The sequence below is a fragment of the Perca fluviatilis genome, chromosome 21 (assembly GCF_010015445.1).
Source record: "Perca fluviatilis chromosome 21, GENO_Pfluv_1.0, whole genome shotgun sequence".
NCBI classification, from domain to species: Eukaryota; Metazoa; Chordata; class Actinopteri; order Perciformes; family Percidae; genus Perca; species Perca fluviatilis.
The window spans coordinates 24338311-24354744 of record NC_053132.1 but is presented as its reverse complement, the minus strand read 5'-3'; the positions used below and the strand labels follow the sequence as shown (position 1 = coordinate 24354744).

The following is a 16434-nucleotide window of genomic DNA, read 5'->3' as shown; positions in this document are numbered from 1 at the left end:
AGCGAAATGTAGGGTACGTGCGTATGCACACTGCAAATTAGCAGTGCACTGTGGGTATTTCACAGTGGACTACATAGTGAATGAAAACAACCGCGGATAACTCGAACACCACTACGAAATGGCGAACGCTGTTTGTGATAGGGAACGGTTTGGAACACAGCTGAGGTTTGACTTGGTCTGATCAGTGGTGATGAAATGAATACTTTACTCTGTCCAACAATCGGCGGCGCGTGTGTCACGTCTAGCCTGATTTCATAACACGCACAGCTTATCTGATACTTCAGCATTTGTACTGAAGTCGCATCCTTGGATATACCACACATGCACATGCTCAGACAGGCTTCAGGCTTTTGGTTTAGGACCCCTGCATAGAGAACTCTCCTGCTTGGTAGAAATAAAGGAAAACTCAAAGCCCACCTCATGTGTCTTTCATCACTACACTGAGTGCAGCAGGGCAGCGCTACAGTATGAGACTCGTCTGCACTCGGCTCTGTGCCGTTCGCCCCTCCACATTTCTGCGGATGAAATATTCATAGAGAAAGTTTCCAACATGAAACATTCATAGCGAGTGTTGTTGGGGGGCAGCTTTTCAATCAAACTAACTATATACTGTACATTCTTTTACAGCAATTATTAATGTTACAACACTGCCATCTGTGGAAATGAATGAGCTTTATTATTCATTTATTACTTTTGATTTTCCCCTTTTCAGGCATATCAACACCTTCCATCAGTTTCTGTTGTCACCCAATCAGTAATCAGTCACACATGCCTCCAGATGTATGGGTAAACTGATATATTTAATGTCTCTGGGAGGCAAATTAGCTTCATTAGATGGTTGCGTTTGATATTACTCTTATAATTTAGGATACTGATGTATTGGTGGGAGGTTACGTAACATCAGGAAACCTTGACACACACCCGGTGGCGTACCCCCAAGCAGTTGCAGTAATATGGCTTCCAGTCGCTGCCGAACCCCCAAAAGTTATGAAAGATTCATCAATTAAAAGCTTCATATAGCACTGCTACCTATACCTTGTGGCATCAAACTTTTACACACTGTAACTGCATCTTTTGAGACTTTTTGCCGAGGTACGTCACCGTCTCTCAATCCTTCTCTGTTCTCCTCTCCTCCGAGGCTTTTCCCTCCTTTCCCTAAAGGACTGGTGTTATTAATTACATCTCTACAACATAGGAACAGACGAAAGAAAGGGGGGCAATGTGAAACTTCCGTTAGATTCATCTCTGTTAGCTCTGACCCAGATACAGCTAGGGATTGGCACCGGCTGGCTTGTGTGTCTCCTTATGTGCATGTGTGTGTGTGACAAAGCTAATAGATGAAGTACAGTTACTCATGGAATGTCAAGCTGCTTTGCATATACCCACACTTATGTTTTGGGATGTCTATGTGTGTGTGGTTGGTGCTCAGGTTAAACAACGTGTGAGGAGATGATCCTATTATCCTCGTGTTGTTGTTGACTGCAGGCCGCGTAGCGACAACAGAGATTAACAGCACAACACATGAACACGTCTTTGTTACCGCACCTCAAGGTGATGAGGATTTATGAATCTACACGAAGAATACAACAGTGACATTGTCCACATCAGCTGCTGACTCCATTACTGTTACCTGCACAGTTGCAAGCTCACTTTCTGCGAATGGGAAACCATTATAGAAGTTTGAAAGCCCTATTCTGTTTTCTTACTGACTCTAAAACTGACCTACCTGAGATATAGAGAGTTGCATTATGTGGCGGCTTAGCATTATGAGTTACGTATATTTTGGTGGACTTAAAAAAGGTTCAAAAGGTTGGAAAACTTCAAAGTAAACGTGACCTGCATTTGGGATTATTAAAGTTATAAAAATATATTCTTTCAATCCTTAATATGAGATTGGAGTATTCTTATTAGGTTTAATACATAGACTGTATATAAAGACGGACGACCCGTCTCCATTTCCTCCCACTGTACACAAGTGGAGCCAAAATATCCCACGGGCGCTGCCATCTTTTAGTTTTGGAGCCAGAGTTTGCATAGTAACCTTCCACGTTCTTTGTGTTGACATTTTAACCTCCAGTGGATTTCTGAGGACTATGGTTAACTGCTCCTCAGATCTCTGCCGGGTAAATCCAGACAGCTAGCTAGACTATCTGTCCAATCTGAGTTTTCTGTCGCACGACTAAAACTACTTTTGAACGTACACGTGTTCCACCAAAACAAGTTCCGTCCCGAGGCTCCATCCGGCGCTTAGCACCGCCCAAGACGATTGTGACTGGTTTAAAGAAATGCCAATAGACCACAACACATTCTGGCAAAGCGAGACTAGTGTTGCGATTATGGACATTTCGGTTGCCTGTTTGTATATTTCTGTTGCTGTTTTCTATATTTCTTCTGTATTTTTCTGTTCCCTGCCTTGTAGATTTATCCTGTTTTGTGTATTCTGTGGACTTATGTTTTTTGTTGTGTATATTTCTGTTCCCTGTTTGAATTGTGTATTTCCGTTTCCTGTTTTATTTTGATAGTCCTGGCTTTTTGTCTTGTCTTGTCCGGTTTTACTTCCTGTGTTTTCCCGCCTTTGTTGATTACCCTGTCTCTCTGAATGTGTTTCACCTGTTGTGTCACCTGCCCCTCGTTACCTCATTACCCAGAGTATTTAGCCCTTGTGTTTCCTTTGTCTCTTGTCAGATAGTTTTGCGTCCTTGCCCTGCTAGTCTTAGTCAGTTTGTATGTGTCTGCATCAGCTACTGTTAGTTACCTGTTTTTTGTACTTCCTTGGTTTTTTGGCTTGCTTTGGATTTTTCTGGAATTTGTATTTTTGCCTGTTTGAAGCCTCATGTCTACCTTGGTTTGTTTTTGTGTTTTTGTTCAATAAATCCCTGAGCTCCAACCTTCTGCCTGCCTTCCCTCTCCTTGCATTTGGGTCCTATTCTTCCTTGCATCATCACAACTACTATGTTAATAGATTGCTTTCACAGTTTAACCACTTTCCAGAAGGTATAGTAGTGATAGGAAGGAATATATAACTTCCTTATTTTGTCACACTATTTATTGTATAGTGTAGTATATGGTAAGGTGTATTTTTTTATTTTTTTTTTAAACTGAGTTAAAGGTACTCTGTGGAGTTTTGATTATTTGTAGCCAGAGCAATGTTTTTAAGACTGGGTTCCCATTTTGTGATTGTTTCATGCACGAAGATGCACTCGCATGACTCCTACATGAAAGGTAGCAATGTGCCAGCAAAGGCCAGAAAGAAAAAGACAAACAATGTAGGTCTGAAATTCTTCCAAAAATGGGTCTCTGCGCAGGTTTTATGAAGGAAAAAATGCATTTGGCAAGTTCATTTGATCCCACAAATGTACACAATGCGTTTTTAGTGAACTTTGTTTATTAAAAAAAACTCCACAGGGCACATTTAAGGTTGTGCTTCCATTGCGGTCACTGGCTGTGTGCAGTTAGCTCGGTAACATACAGAAACCATCAGTGGAAAAACAGCAGGGAGGAGCTGCTGTTGGACTCTGAGTGGGAGGCAGATTTCCCAGAAAGCTACAGGAATCACTGCAAGTTCAGTACGTACTGCACTCAGAAAATATATTAGTACAAAAGATGTGTCCTTAGTATTTTGCCTGGCACCACTGGCAATCAGCACTTAAATATGTGACTTTTCAAAGCAACATACAGCCACCAACAAAGGGGGGAAGAGGTTGTGACATCTTTGGCCAACATGGTTAAATTCAAGGGCAGCAGTCTTAAAAATATCAAACAAGAGACCGTACAAAAAAACATGGATGACATGTTCCCACTTCCTCCCACTGTACAAAAGTGAAACGTAAATAGAGTCTGCACAGTTGTGATAGGGTGGTGGAGCTGCGGTATATACCCGCCTGACCAATCGTCAGACAATAACAGCTGTCAATCATGAAATGTAACCCTGTTTTTATGGGATCATATAACTACCAAACTTAACAGAAAAAAAGAACACTTGAACAAACATCAGCGTGATGAAAACGACCTAAAATGACAGAAACCATCTTACTGACTTACACACTCTATGCATCAACCCCTGAATCCAATACACAACAGAAACTAACACGTAGTATGACAGCAATATACAGTAAATGTTAAGAAGGCTACAGAAACCCATCTTTGTATGTGTTTGCAGCGTTCAAGGTGTATGCCTTATTTTGTCCATGCACACACATTCCTTGATAAGACGACTGCTTGGGGTGAGATGTGATCAGAGAGTGTTACTGTATTAGAGAGTGAATTCATGTGGAGGCTGACCTAGCCAGAGCTGCTTGGGCTACAGTGCTGATCTGTACAGCCTGTCGGGGAAGTCGAGGGCCATCTGTTAACATGGCACAGCCACAATTTTCTGACTGGCTTATTGGCTTATTACACACACACACACACACACGGACACACACACACACACGGACACGGACACAGACAAATATAATTCTTACAGTTCTTGCTTGGTTAGCAAATTAATGCTAAAAGCTGGTACTTTAAAGTCAAAATTCTTGTTTAATTTCAAATACCAATGTTACGGAGTACAGAGACACCAATGTGTCACTGTTCTACTACTTACTTACTGCAGTGCAGCTTTTATAGTAAAGTCCATACATTGTTACATCTTGAATAGTCTCGCACTGCCAGACCTTCCTTCACAGCGCTGCTTTGGAGGGTCTGGCTAGTCCACACAGCATTCTGGGATGGGAGAAAAACCAGCTCTGGTTTATTGGCATTTCTTTAAACCAATCACAATCGTCTTGGGCGGCGCTAGGTGCCGGACGCAGCAAAATAGCCTCGGGAAGGAACTTGTTTTAGTGGAACGTGTGTACGTTCAAAGGTTGTTTTAGTCGTGCGAGAGAAAACTCAGATTGGACAGATAGTCTAGCTAACTGTCTAGAGCAGTTAACCATAGTCCTCAGAAATCCACCGGAGTTTAAAAATGCCAACACAAAGAAAGCGGAAGGTAACAGACATCTGAAAACGGCATCCGGCCGAAATGAAAGACATCCTGCGGAATTTCCAGCGGCACCTAAACAATCCCGGAAGTGGAACATCGTGGATATAGACTACATCTTGAACAAAGTTGAATTTTTATAGGACATCATGCTTGTGGAGGCTAAGACGAGTCCCTTGGGACTGGATGCCCCTATGTTTAGCAAACATAACTAACATACACGTAGGTTATATAGTATTTTAACATTTTGGGCCCTATTTTGAAAGCATAATATGCCACATTTCCACATTAAACTGTCTAAAGATATATATGTTGTTGAGTTCTGTATAACAATGTTCAATCTTAAAGAAATCTGTAATTTTATTCAAGGTTACGGTCCGTTACATTTGGTCGCCCGTCAATGGCGTCTTACCGCATATATACTGTAAATGACAAAACATGACACGAATAAAACTTTAACATTTTTTTCTGCCTGAGTCATGTAAGATAGATTTTCATCGGCAGTGGTGGTTGTTTAACAATGAAGACAACAACTCCCATCATCCCAAGCTACTTCACGACGTCATCAAAGTCAGCCATTTTGTTATTGTTTTGACTGAGAGACTCTGAGCGGCATTACACTCCTTTGTGCGTTTAAGTGGTATATAATGGGTGCATGGTCTGTGTGGGCGTCTCCAAGCGCATCTGCTATTTTGGTTCATGTAGTCACAGCAGCAGAGAGCATTAAAGGTCTGGGTGAGGTTTACGTAATATAGGGCAGACGGTGTGGGGATAGCTAAAATTCACAACTACACTTAGCAGTTGCAATGAAATAGATGAACAATGAAGATTTCAGGAAATTATATTGTTGTCGGGACAGTACAATGACGATAGAAATTCATAATGAATGCATCACTCCCATGCTTTTTCAGTCTTAATTCTACTCCATGTTGTGAATTGTCACAGCATATCGCAAAATGTGACGCGGCAGCGTTTAGACGGGCATTTGTCCTTAGTTTCTGACATTTGTTTTGGACTCAACGGTTTCAATGAATCAAAAAGAAATTCCCATAGAGTAACAAATAACGTGATTCATGAAGATTATTCATTGGTACACTACATATTGGTACACTTCTGAGAAACTGCCACTGCCTATACTGCTGCACACAACAGCCAACAGCCTATAGACTAGCGCAGAAACACTGAGAGCATCATTACCCTGATACAAGCTGCTGTCTGTCAAAATATCCAGCATGCCATTCTCTCTGATAGCTTACTGAGGGGGGAAATAATAGGAAACTGTATTAATAATTTGCAGCATACACCATGTGCAGTGTACTATAGCTTCTCCTGAGGTGTCTGTCACAAGCAGCTGACTCTGTGCAGAATGCCTGACCCAACACAACAAGTTGACTCACACAGGGAGACACTTCACATTAACCCTGAGGGGAACTAGACCGTCCTGAGAGAGTGTGTGTGTGTGTGTGTGTGTGTGTGTGTGTGTGTGTGTGTGTGTGTGTGTGTGTGTGTGTGTGTGTGTGTGTGTGTGTGTGTGTGACAGAGAGAGAGAGAGTTTCAGAGCTGTTTATTTTTTTCTGCATAAGCATATTCCAATGATCTACATGATCTACATTTTCTTAGATATGTGCCTGCACATTGAATGAATTGAAGTTTTTTTTGTATGGCATCACCTTATGTGACGTCCGGTGCCAAACCATGTGACAATATTCTATTGCAGATGAAACGATCAAAACTACTTTGATTTATGTTTTCACGTAGGCTTTATGCAGAGCCTATGCCGTAGCCTACGTAAGTGGCCTACGGCTTTGTGAGGATTTATACTTGTGCGCTGGTGTGTCTGCGTCGTTCTAGTGTATCTATTCAATTCAATTTTATTTATAGTATCAAATCATAACACAAGTTATCTTGAGACACTTTACAGATAGAGTAGGTCGAGACCACACTCTATAATTTACAAAGCCCCAACAATTGCAGTAATTCCCTCAAGAGCAAGCAGTGCGACAGTGGCGAGGAAAAACTCCTTCTTGGGAAGAAACCTCGGACAGACCCAGGCTCTTGGTAGGCGGTGTCTGACGGTGCCGGTTGGGGATGCGACCGGCACCGGTTTAAGAGAATAGCAGAGCCGGCATGTGTTTATGCGTGGGGAGTGTGTGGTACAGCGAGTAAGAGAGTGACGGGATTAGCTCCGGAGCGAGTACTGACTTCGGCGGCGGAGACGGAGAAACAAAGTCTTTCCCCTGTGCTGTATGACCACGGTTGGGAAGCTGTAGCAGAGAGAGAAGTATGAATGTCGGATTGTTGGTTTCAGGACCGCCCCCCCCCCCCCAATCGACTTCAGAAAGGGGTTTCGGGAGATTATTATTATTAAGCATCCCACAAGCATTTCTGATTGTGTAAACTGTACTAGCCCCGTTAGCCATGCAAGTGTCATGGCTCCAGGGAAAGGTATTGTCTGTCCGTCGGCTGGTCAGTTAGCCGTTCAACGATTGGATGGATTGTCCAAGTCAGTTCTCTTGTCATAATTTTTGTGACTTTGCTTTTGACTCGAGTCCAAGTCTCAAGTCCACAACTCTGGTGTGATTTCATGTGTCTCTAATCTGTGCACGACTACAGTTACGGTTACACTTTGATCCAACTTGTCAGTGAGTGTGTTTGTGTAACTACCACCTCTCCCCTCCACCCCCGTGTGTCTCTCTGCCTTCGTCCATCCTCAGTCAAAATCATAATGCGCCTCCTCCATCATCTCCTCTCCTCTCTTTGTCCCTGTCCTCCTTCTAGCCTCTCGAAAAAGCTGCTCCAGTGCAGTGCAAGCTAAAGATAAGAGTCCACACACACACACACACACATACACACACACACACACACACACACACACACACACACACACACACACACACACAGGGTTGTGGCACTATCTTTGTGGGGACCCGTCATTGACATTATGCATTCCCTAGCCCCTTACTCTAACCTTAACCATCGCAACTAAATGCCTAACCTTAACCCTTACCCTAACCCTAACCATAACCTAATTCTATCCCTAATCCTAAAACCAAGTCTTAAGCCTCAAAGTTGTGGGGTCCAGCATTTTGGCCCCACAAAGCTGTTAAACAAGAACACACACACACAAACGCATGTGTTGACCATCCTAACACAAATACACTAGTAACACACTGTGTGGACGCTGTATTTTATGCGTGTGTTCTGTGTTCTTTGCACTTTTGTAATTACCTTTTTAGGTAAATATATCAAAATACTGCAAGCACTCGTGAAATGCCGCATAGGATCAACAAAGGGGTGTAGGGGTCCTGCTCGCCTCTCAGACAGCCATCCAGACTGAGAGGAGAGGGGGATTTGGGGATGAGAGCTGCTCCTGCATATTTTACAACCTATTTTCTGCAACCATCTGCCCCCTGACACACTCACACATGCACAAGCAAACGCGCACGCACACACACACACACACACACACACACACACACACACACACACACACACACACACACACACACAAATCCAATCTAGCACGGTCAAGTACCTTCCAGGAATGTGCCCCTAGTTAACAGACATTGCTCCTGGCAATACAGTATATGTGCAAACAAAGACAAAACCACAAGCACACACACATAAACGTTGCAGAGTTAGGGTGGGGGGGTCGTCATTATCTAACACACCTATCATACTAATAACTTAAGCAGATTGCCATGGAAACAAGTTGCGACTATTCGACCAGATGTGCCAGCAAACCAGTCGAAGTGGTCAGACAGACCTGGGATGACCTTTATGACCAATAATAGCCAACTGCTGTTACCAAAGCTGCTGTGGTCTCGCTTAATAACAACATGCACCACTGTGACCTTTACACAGTGGGGTGTAGTGGAGATACATTCATGTAGTCTGGCCAGAGCCTTCACTCTATTCTCCAGAGTCTACTTTGCAACGGTCTTTTGTGCAGAAATAGAAATCAGAATCGAGTATTCAACAAGGCCGTGTAATAACAACTGATAACGCCCAGTCGATTGGCTGCTAACACTCGAAGCGGGTGGTTTATAACCAAAGTAGAGATTTTGACTAGATGATGTAGCTAGAAGAAAAGTGAAGGGAGCACCAAAGGTTATTAGGATTCAACCTGAGGGTGCCTCTCGGACTAACAACTACCGTAAGTCATGTAGGTCAAAGTTGAGCCGGTAGAGTGTGTAAACTGTAATGGATGTTTACAAAGGACAGTTTAGGTAATCATTTTACTATATGCCCTTTTTTTTTTCTCTATCAAATGAGGAACCTTTATGATCATCTGACTGCTTGTGATTCTTGCCCGTCTGACTTGCTATGTAAAATTAACAACATTACCAATAGGAAATGATGGCCAAAGCTGTAATAATAGGGCCCACGTTTTGATAACTCAGAATCATCCTTTAAACTTGACTAACTTGTGCGTCTCTCTCATGTGTCACAGTAGATCAGAGCCAGAGAGATTAGAGAGCTTGATCAGGTTGGACAAGTGGTCCCATCTTGCATGAAACAAATTCTCTCTCTTGCTAACATTCTTTAATAACATCCTCTATTAAAAGGTCACTGGCATCCATTAAAGGGCACTGAACTCATGGTATCCTACTGGTTCACATCTGACGAACTAGAAATAGATTGTTTTCTACCAAAGTAACTATGTTCGCCCTCTTTCTAAGCCTTTCAAGAGCCAACGCTGTGGTGATTGCAGCTGAAAAAACTACTTGTAGTTAGATACTCTAACAGAGTGTGTTGCAGTTAGGGCTGCACAATATATATATATTTTTTTAATCGCCATCGTGTTATCAACTGTCGCCATATACACAGGCTGCGACGTATCGAGAAAGACACTCAGAGATTTATTTTGTGTAAGAAACTATCAGTAGAAAATTGCACTTTAAAATGTAAATGTCATATTTTAGTGGTGCCTTTTAGATTCAATTCAATGTTTAAAGGTGCTGTAGGTAGGATTGCGAAGATCCAGGACTTAGCCAAACAATTTGAACATCAACAACTTCTCAGTCCCTCCCCCCTTTCTGCTAAAACCCAAAACGGTCTCCTAAGCCCTTCCCCCCACAAGCGAGAATGAATGCGTGTGCATGAGCAGTGTTTGACACACAGTTAGATAACCCCCCCTGGCCCTTATTGGTGCATCTGAACAGGTAGTTCTACTCGAACATAGGGTCAGTTTCAGCAAATATGACAGAAAGTTAGTTTTATAAGTCTTAACTACTGCACCTTTTTAATTCGTTCAATAATAATTAAATAATAAATAATAAAAAAATTGAAATTATTTCCTTTCATTTGTTTTAAATTCAACAAGCAATTTTAGCAGAATTCTGAAAGCAGCAGAAATGTAGAACTGAGAACGCTTTAATATTTGTTTATTAACCGCAAGTAATATCGCTAGCGCGATATTCAAAGTTATCGCATATTTCCTTCATATCCTGCATCCCTACATTTGATGAACTAGAAATAGATAGCTTTCTACCAAAGAAACTATCCAAGCCCTCTTTCTAAGCGAAACAAGCTATTTGGAGCCAAAGCTGTGGAGATTGCAGCTCGAAAAACTAGTTAGATCCTCGAACAGTGTTTGTTGCAGTTTAATTAACTGGGATCTCATTTACATATTTTGGCATTGGGTGTCTTAAATTAAGCTTTTAAGTCAACCACTGACTCGATGGGAATATAACAGAATGCTGTTGATTGAATTCCTGTGGTTCAATGCCCTTTAATGGAGGCCAGTGACCTTTTTAATAGAGGATGTTATTAAAGAATGTTAGCAAGAGAGAGAATTTGTTTCATGCAAGATGGGACCACTTGTCCAACCTGATCAAGCTCTCTAATCTCTCTGGCTCTGATCTACTGTGACACATGAGAGAGACGCACGAGTTAGTCAAGTTTAAAGGATGATTCTGAGTTATCAAAACGTGGGCCCTATTATTACAGCTTTGGCCATCATTCCTTATTGGTAAAATTGGTAGTTTTACTTAGCCAAGTCAGACAGGCAAGAAACACAAGCAGCCGGATGATCAGAAAGGTTCCAAACTTATTGGATAGAGAAAACGAAGGCAACAGGTTGTAAAACATCCATTACAGTTTACACACTCTACCGGCTCAACTTAGGGGGTTTTAGGGGGTTTCCTCCGGGTGCTCCGGTTTCCCCCACCATCAAAAAACATGTACTAGGTTCTCCAGTCAGTGCCCTTCATCAAGGCACTGGCTCAGATCTGGAGTTGGTCCCCGGGCGCTGTAAATGGCTGCCCACTGCTCCCTTGAGGGATGGGTTAAATGCAGAGAATGAATTTCGCTACATGTATGTGTATGTGACAATAAAGTACCCTTACCTTTTTATCTAGCTCCATCATCTCGTCAAAAATTCTACTTTTGGTTATAAACCACCCGTTTTGAATGTTATCAGCCAATGGACTGGGCGTTATCCGTTGTTATTACAAAGCCTTGTTGAATACTCGATTCTGATTGGTCAATCACGCCATTCTACGGTCTGTTATTTCTGTACAAAAGACTCTGGAGGACCATTTTTAAATCAATAAAATCTGGCTCATACCGCTGATCAACGGATGACAAAGGGAGAGGGTGGAGGAAACACGCTAACAGCTCTAATAGCGACAACAGTGAAAACAGAGCATTAGTTAGATCCATGTTTAGCTCACCTGGCTAACACATACAGCATCGTATGACGATTGTCCTTGGCAATACTGTATTGATACACCCACGCCAAGTATTGATCTTTTATTATATATGTGTTGGTCAATTTCTCTCCACGACAATCCTATTTTGCAGCAATAAAACTTAAGTGAGATGAACAAACAGAGAAATGCATCTTTTTAGATTGGAAAAATTGCAATATATCGCAGAATACTGCAATATATATATATATATATATATATATATATATATATATATATATATATATATATATATATATATAAAATCGCAATAATAACATATCGTGAAATAAGTATTGTAAGTATTGTATGTATATCGTATCATGGGGCCTCTGGAGATTCCCACCCCTAGCTCATAACTGGTAAAGTAAACCATCCCGACCGGGAAGAAGGCGTTATCAGCGGGTAACCTGTATGAGTAGCCCTGTAATAAGCTGTGTAATAAGCAGGATAATGTAAAGTGAGACGGTCATTCTTGCAAATTAGAACCCAGACAAGAGTGATGCAGGACTTGAATCAGCCTTAAGGCTCTGACACACCAACCCGGCAGTCTGGCGAGGTCGGTGACTCAAGTCTGTTCGGTGTGTTCCGTCAGTGGGAGGAGCCGACTGAGTTAATTTTGGCCGATTTGACTTGTTGAATCGGCCAGTGGGCAGTCGGACTCAATGACCAATCTGATTGGTGGAGTGCTAGCCCTCGACTAGCGAATCAGTGCTTCCACAAGAAGAAGCCCGAGAGCTGACAACGCCAGTATCTTCTCATTACAAGCCATCATATTTTCTTCCGTTCAGCGAGCAATGACAACGATCCTTCTTGACTACTATCACCACTCTCTCATGAAAACGATGACAGACGACAGCGTGCCCCGTGTTTACTAGGTCTAGAGAGATGTTCCGTCATTTCCGGTTTTCATGTTTTTGGACGACAATACAGATTAGCGCTGCCTGCTGTTATGGAGACGTATTACGTCTCGCGCACGCGCAGAACGTACGCTCAAGTCGCCGTCGCTTCGGTGTGTTCCGAGGCACTTTTTTGAGAGACGGGAGCCGACTGATCAGTCCGACTGCCTTTTCTGCCGACGGTCGGCCGTCGGGTTGGTGCGTCAGGGCCTTTGCTCATCAGCCTTAAGCCAAAAACACACTGCACCGCGAATGAACACGAAGCGCCGTGAAGCGGACCTATTATTTCAGCGCCCATGTTATTCAATCGGTCAGTTCATACCAGCTGCGATACCGCACGCAATCGCTTCGCCGTCTCCTCTATTTCTTCCGCGGGCGTATGTGTCAAGCCAGGTAGGGTAATCACATACAGGAAGGCCACAGTGCAGCCGGATACTTTACAAAATAATACTAATTTCAAAATAAAACACCTTTTTGGCTGTCTTTACTCCTCAGCTGTGTCTGGAGCGAGACAGGAGATCAGGCACACGGAGAGAGAGACGGACGGACGGACAGAGTGACACGCACGCACGCACGCACACACACAGACAGATGTTCTGTAGAGAGGAGAGAAGAAGAACCGCTTTGTGGACCGGCGTGGAGAAATGCACGTCTGGTATGAACTGTTTTATCCCGAATCTACGCTTCGCACCGCTTCGCCGGCAGTGTGCCGGGCCTTTCACTCCTTCCTTTCCTCATCCTTTACTTACAACCGCCTTATCACACTTCCTAGATCTCAAAAATTACTTTTCTGAGCACAATATTTTCACCAACAGAAAAGACGTCTATCACAATGAAAATAAGATGTTATAAACAGTAATTATTCTTTTAATGTGTCCTGAAAGAATAATGGGTTACACTTTACTTGAAGGTGTCTACAGACATAGTACGACACCGTTTAAACTAGCGCTTAAAAACTTTACATACAACGTCATTTAAATAACAACAACGTTTTTAGTACCGCATCTAGGTTTCATGACGACACGTTAGAGTTCGCTTTAGGTCTGTGTCATACGTACGTCACTTTTATGTGAGTGTTACCGTAAAGTAAGGTAATACGAACTACAATGTAAACACTTTGGGCGTTTTGTGAATAAAAAAAACTACGCTCTGGAATCCTTTACCTATAAACAAGTCCATTATGTGTTGTACCCCAGTAGCCTTTCCCTGTCTCACCACATCCCTTTCTCATCGTGTCCCTGCCAACCTAACTAGATAATAGTCTTCTTCTGATGCGGCGGTGGTGCGGCGAGCTGTGCTGTGGACTGTGGATGGACGGTGTGGAGGAGCTGTGAAAGACAAAGCCACGACAGAGAAAACAGGTGACAGCATGTCCAGCAGACTGAGCGCTGATGGGAGAGAGGCAGGGGGGGCGGGCACGCGGGATGGGATGCCCCACCTCCCGTGATCACTGAACTTCGAACCTTAGCCACCATGGTAGGGTGGTTCGTGGTCGGTGGCGGTGGGTTTGAAGGGACACACAGAACATGCTGGAAACTCTGTACCTTTCAATGTGCCTTGAGAGAGGGCCCAACTCACCCCCGGAACCAATAAATCTAGAGGAATGAGACCGTGTTAGTCAGGGAGAAGCAGAAGACAGAAAGGAAGGAAGGTAGGTAGGAGGAATAAGAGTTTTAAACAGGAGAGAGTCAAAGAGAGAGAAAGAGGGAAAGAGGGATGGAGTAAGGCCAGAAGGAAGCGATGGAAGATAAAAGCTGGTTCATGTTCCTAAATTTGCTTGTTTTGTCTTTCCAGTGATTCTGAGTCCAGTTCTTTTGACGTTTTTTTAACAACCAGGAGGCCGTTGACTCTCAAACCAAAGTTCTCAAACCAAAGCGGACATATACTTTCGAGTAGCACCAGTTAGCGGTCTCTTTTTATAAGCAACCTTGTCTTTCTGCGTTGCTATTTTGCTAATAAACCAACATCTAGCCGTTTTCCCTCCCTAAACAGCACTGTGTATAAAAAAAAGAAGAAAAAAAAAGGTTTCCTGGCCCAAAAAAATAGCGAGCCAAGAAACAAAAGACCACGGCTTTTAAGAAAAGGGATCGAGCAAAAACAGGGAAACAAACTTAAAAATATGTGTGCTTTCATAAAAAAGGGCCTATTGTGTTCTAAAGTGTACGTGTGTTAGACTGTGCAAATGGTCTGGGAGAGTTTCTCGATTGGTCGGATACCCTTGGCAAGACGCCTCCTGAAAAAGGGAGATCAATTTCCATCTGTATTTCTCAAGAGTCGGAGGGAAACATTCCTATCGTGGAAATAAAATGATCATGTCATATAGACAGAAACAAAGGGATTGTTATTTTTTTTTTCAGCTTTAGGAAAACCAAAAATGTCCACTGCTTCTTGTAGAAATGTAATAATGAAAGTGCCTTTACATTAAGTGGGTAAAATACTGTAAGTATAGGCACTAAATTCACAAAAAGTAGGAGGCAGTGGAAAGAATATAAAAAAAAAAAAAATCAAACCAAGCAGTTTGTCACCAACTCCTATACAGCCGGAGGGGAGGGGGGCCGGGCAAGGATTTAGCGCTAACTCCTACAAATCGCACCCAAAGTGATCTCAGGTCTTAGCTACAAGGAAAACTAAGGGACAACTCTTCGTTTTCTTTCAGATTTTGAGCCTATCCCTGCCCCTGCGGCTGTACTAAACCACATGCAGAAGAGGTGAAGGGAGGGGGGGGGCCGTCTTCGCTTTCGTTTAGGACGATTAAATGGTCAACGACTCCCCCCTCCCCCCCCTCCCTCTAGCTCTGTATAGCCATCACCATGCAAGCCCCGTCTGTCAGCACTCTGCTGGGCATGCTCCAACAGGGGGCCGTCCCAAGCACGCCGTCTACGGTAGACCAGGCAAGGTAAGGTAAGGGAGGGGGGAAGGTAAGGGGGCTAACCGCCAACGGTCGGCTGTCCTGGCTCTGCAAACCGGCCTGATAATGGAAGCTTTTCTTAACGTTCCAACTGGATCAAATCGATGCTGGAGTTGAAGAAGAGCCTCCACGGTCCGTGTCAGAGTCTGCCGAGCCAGAATAGGCGACCATCGGACTGTACCAAAAACTAGCCAGAGGGCCTACAGGGAAAACGGAAAAGGGAAGGATCTACCGCAGAGTAGCAACTGTAGTTGGTACTAGCTCACTAATTGCGTTCTTCCGGAATTCGGCCAAACCAAATCAAAAAGCAAAAAATAAATAAAAAAAGAACAAAAAAATTAAAAAAAAGGCTCAAGCTCAAATCAAGCAGGACTCAGAAAGATGTGGAAAGACTACCGACCAGCCAGCTCCTTCTCCTTACTCCGTCTCTTTTTCTCCATGCGTTTCAGTCTCTTCTCCTCCCTGATCTTGGCCTCCTCGGCCTCCTGGTGGCGCCGGCACTTGTGGAAGTTCTCCACCACGACGCCCACGAACATGTTGAGCACAAAGAAGGCCACGATCAGCAGGAAGGAGATGAAGTAGAGCAGCATCCACGGGTTGTAGTTCATTATGGGCTGAAAAGACACACAGGGTACAGAGGGTTCTGTAGACGTTTACAGTAGAAGCCTTTCTTTGCTTTCTAACCTATAAGTGACTGCTAAATATTTTTCACTGGATGGCCCACAAATGTTCAGCTATGGCCAAATTGCATGTCATCGTTGCAATTACATTATGACATCATGTATACTTTGTTTAACAGCCAGTGTCATAATTGAAAATGTATTAAAGTTGCATTTTGGTATTAATACGCAGTGGTGTAGTCTACGTGATACGCAGGTATACGCAGTATACCCACTAAGAAGGCTCCAGGATTTCCATATACCCACTTAAAAATGCTCAATGACACGCAAAGAAATACATTCCATTATA

General features: G+C 43.1%; 1 protein-coding gene across 12 annotated transcripts in view; it reads right to left on the bottom strand.

Annotated features, from left to right (window-relative positions):
• cacna1g (calcium channel, voltage-dependent, T type, alpha 1G subunit) overlaps nt 1-16434 on the bottom strand; it is a 386801-nt gene that overhangs the window by 51955 nt on the left and 318412 nt on the right. For 9 of the 12 annotated variants that reach the window (XM_039787919.1, XM_039787908.1, XM_039787916.1 and 6 more), the window contains one exon: nt 15866-16079. In XM_039787919.1, the coding sequence (XP_039643853.1) occupies nt 15866-16079 (214 nt within the window). The remainder of the gene's footprint in view (nt 1-15865; nt 16080-16434) is intronic. The other 3 variants (XM_039787913.1, XM_039787914.1, XM_039787920.1) reach the window with 1 other exon arrangement.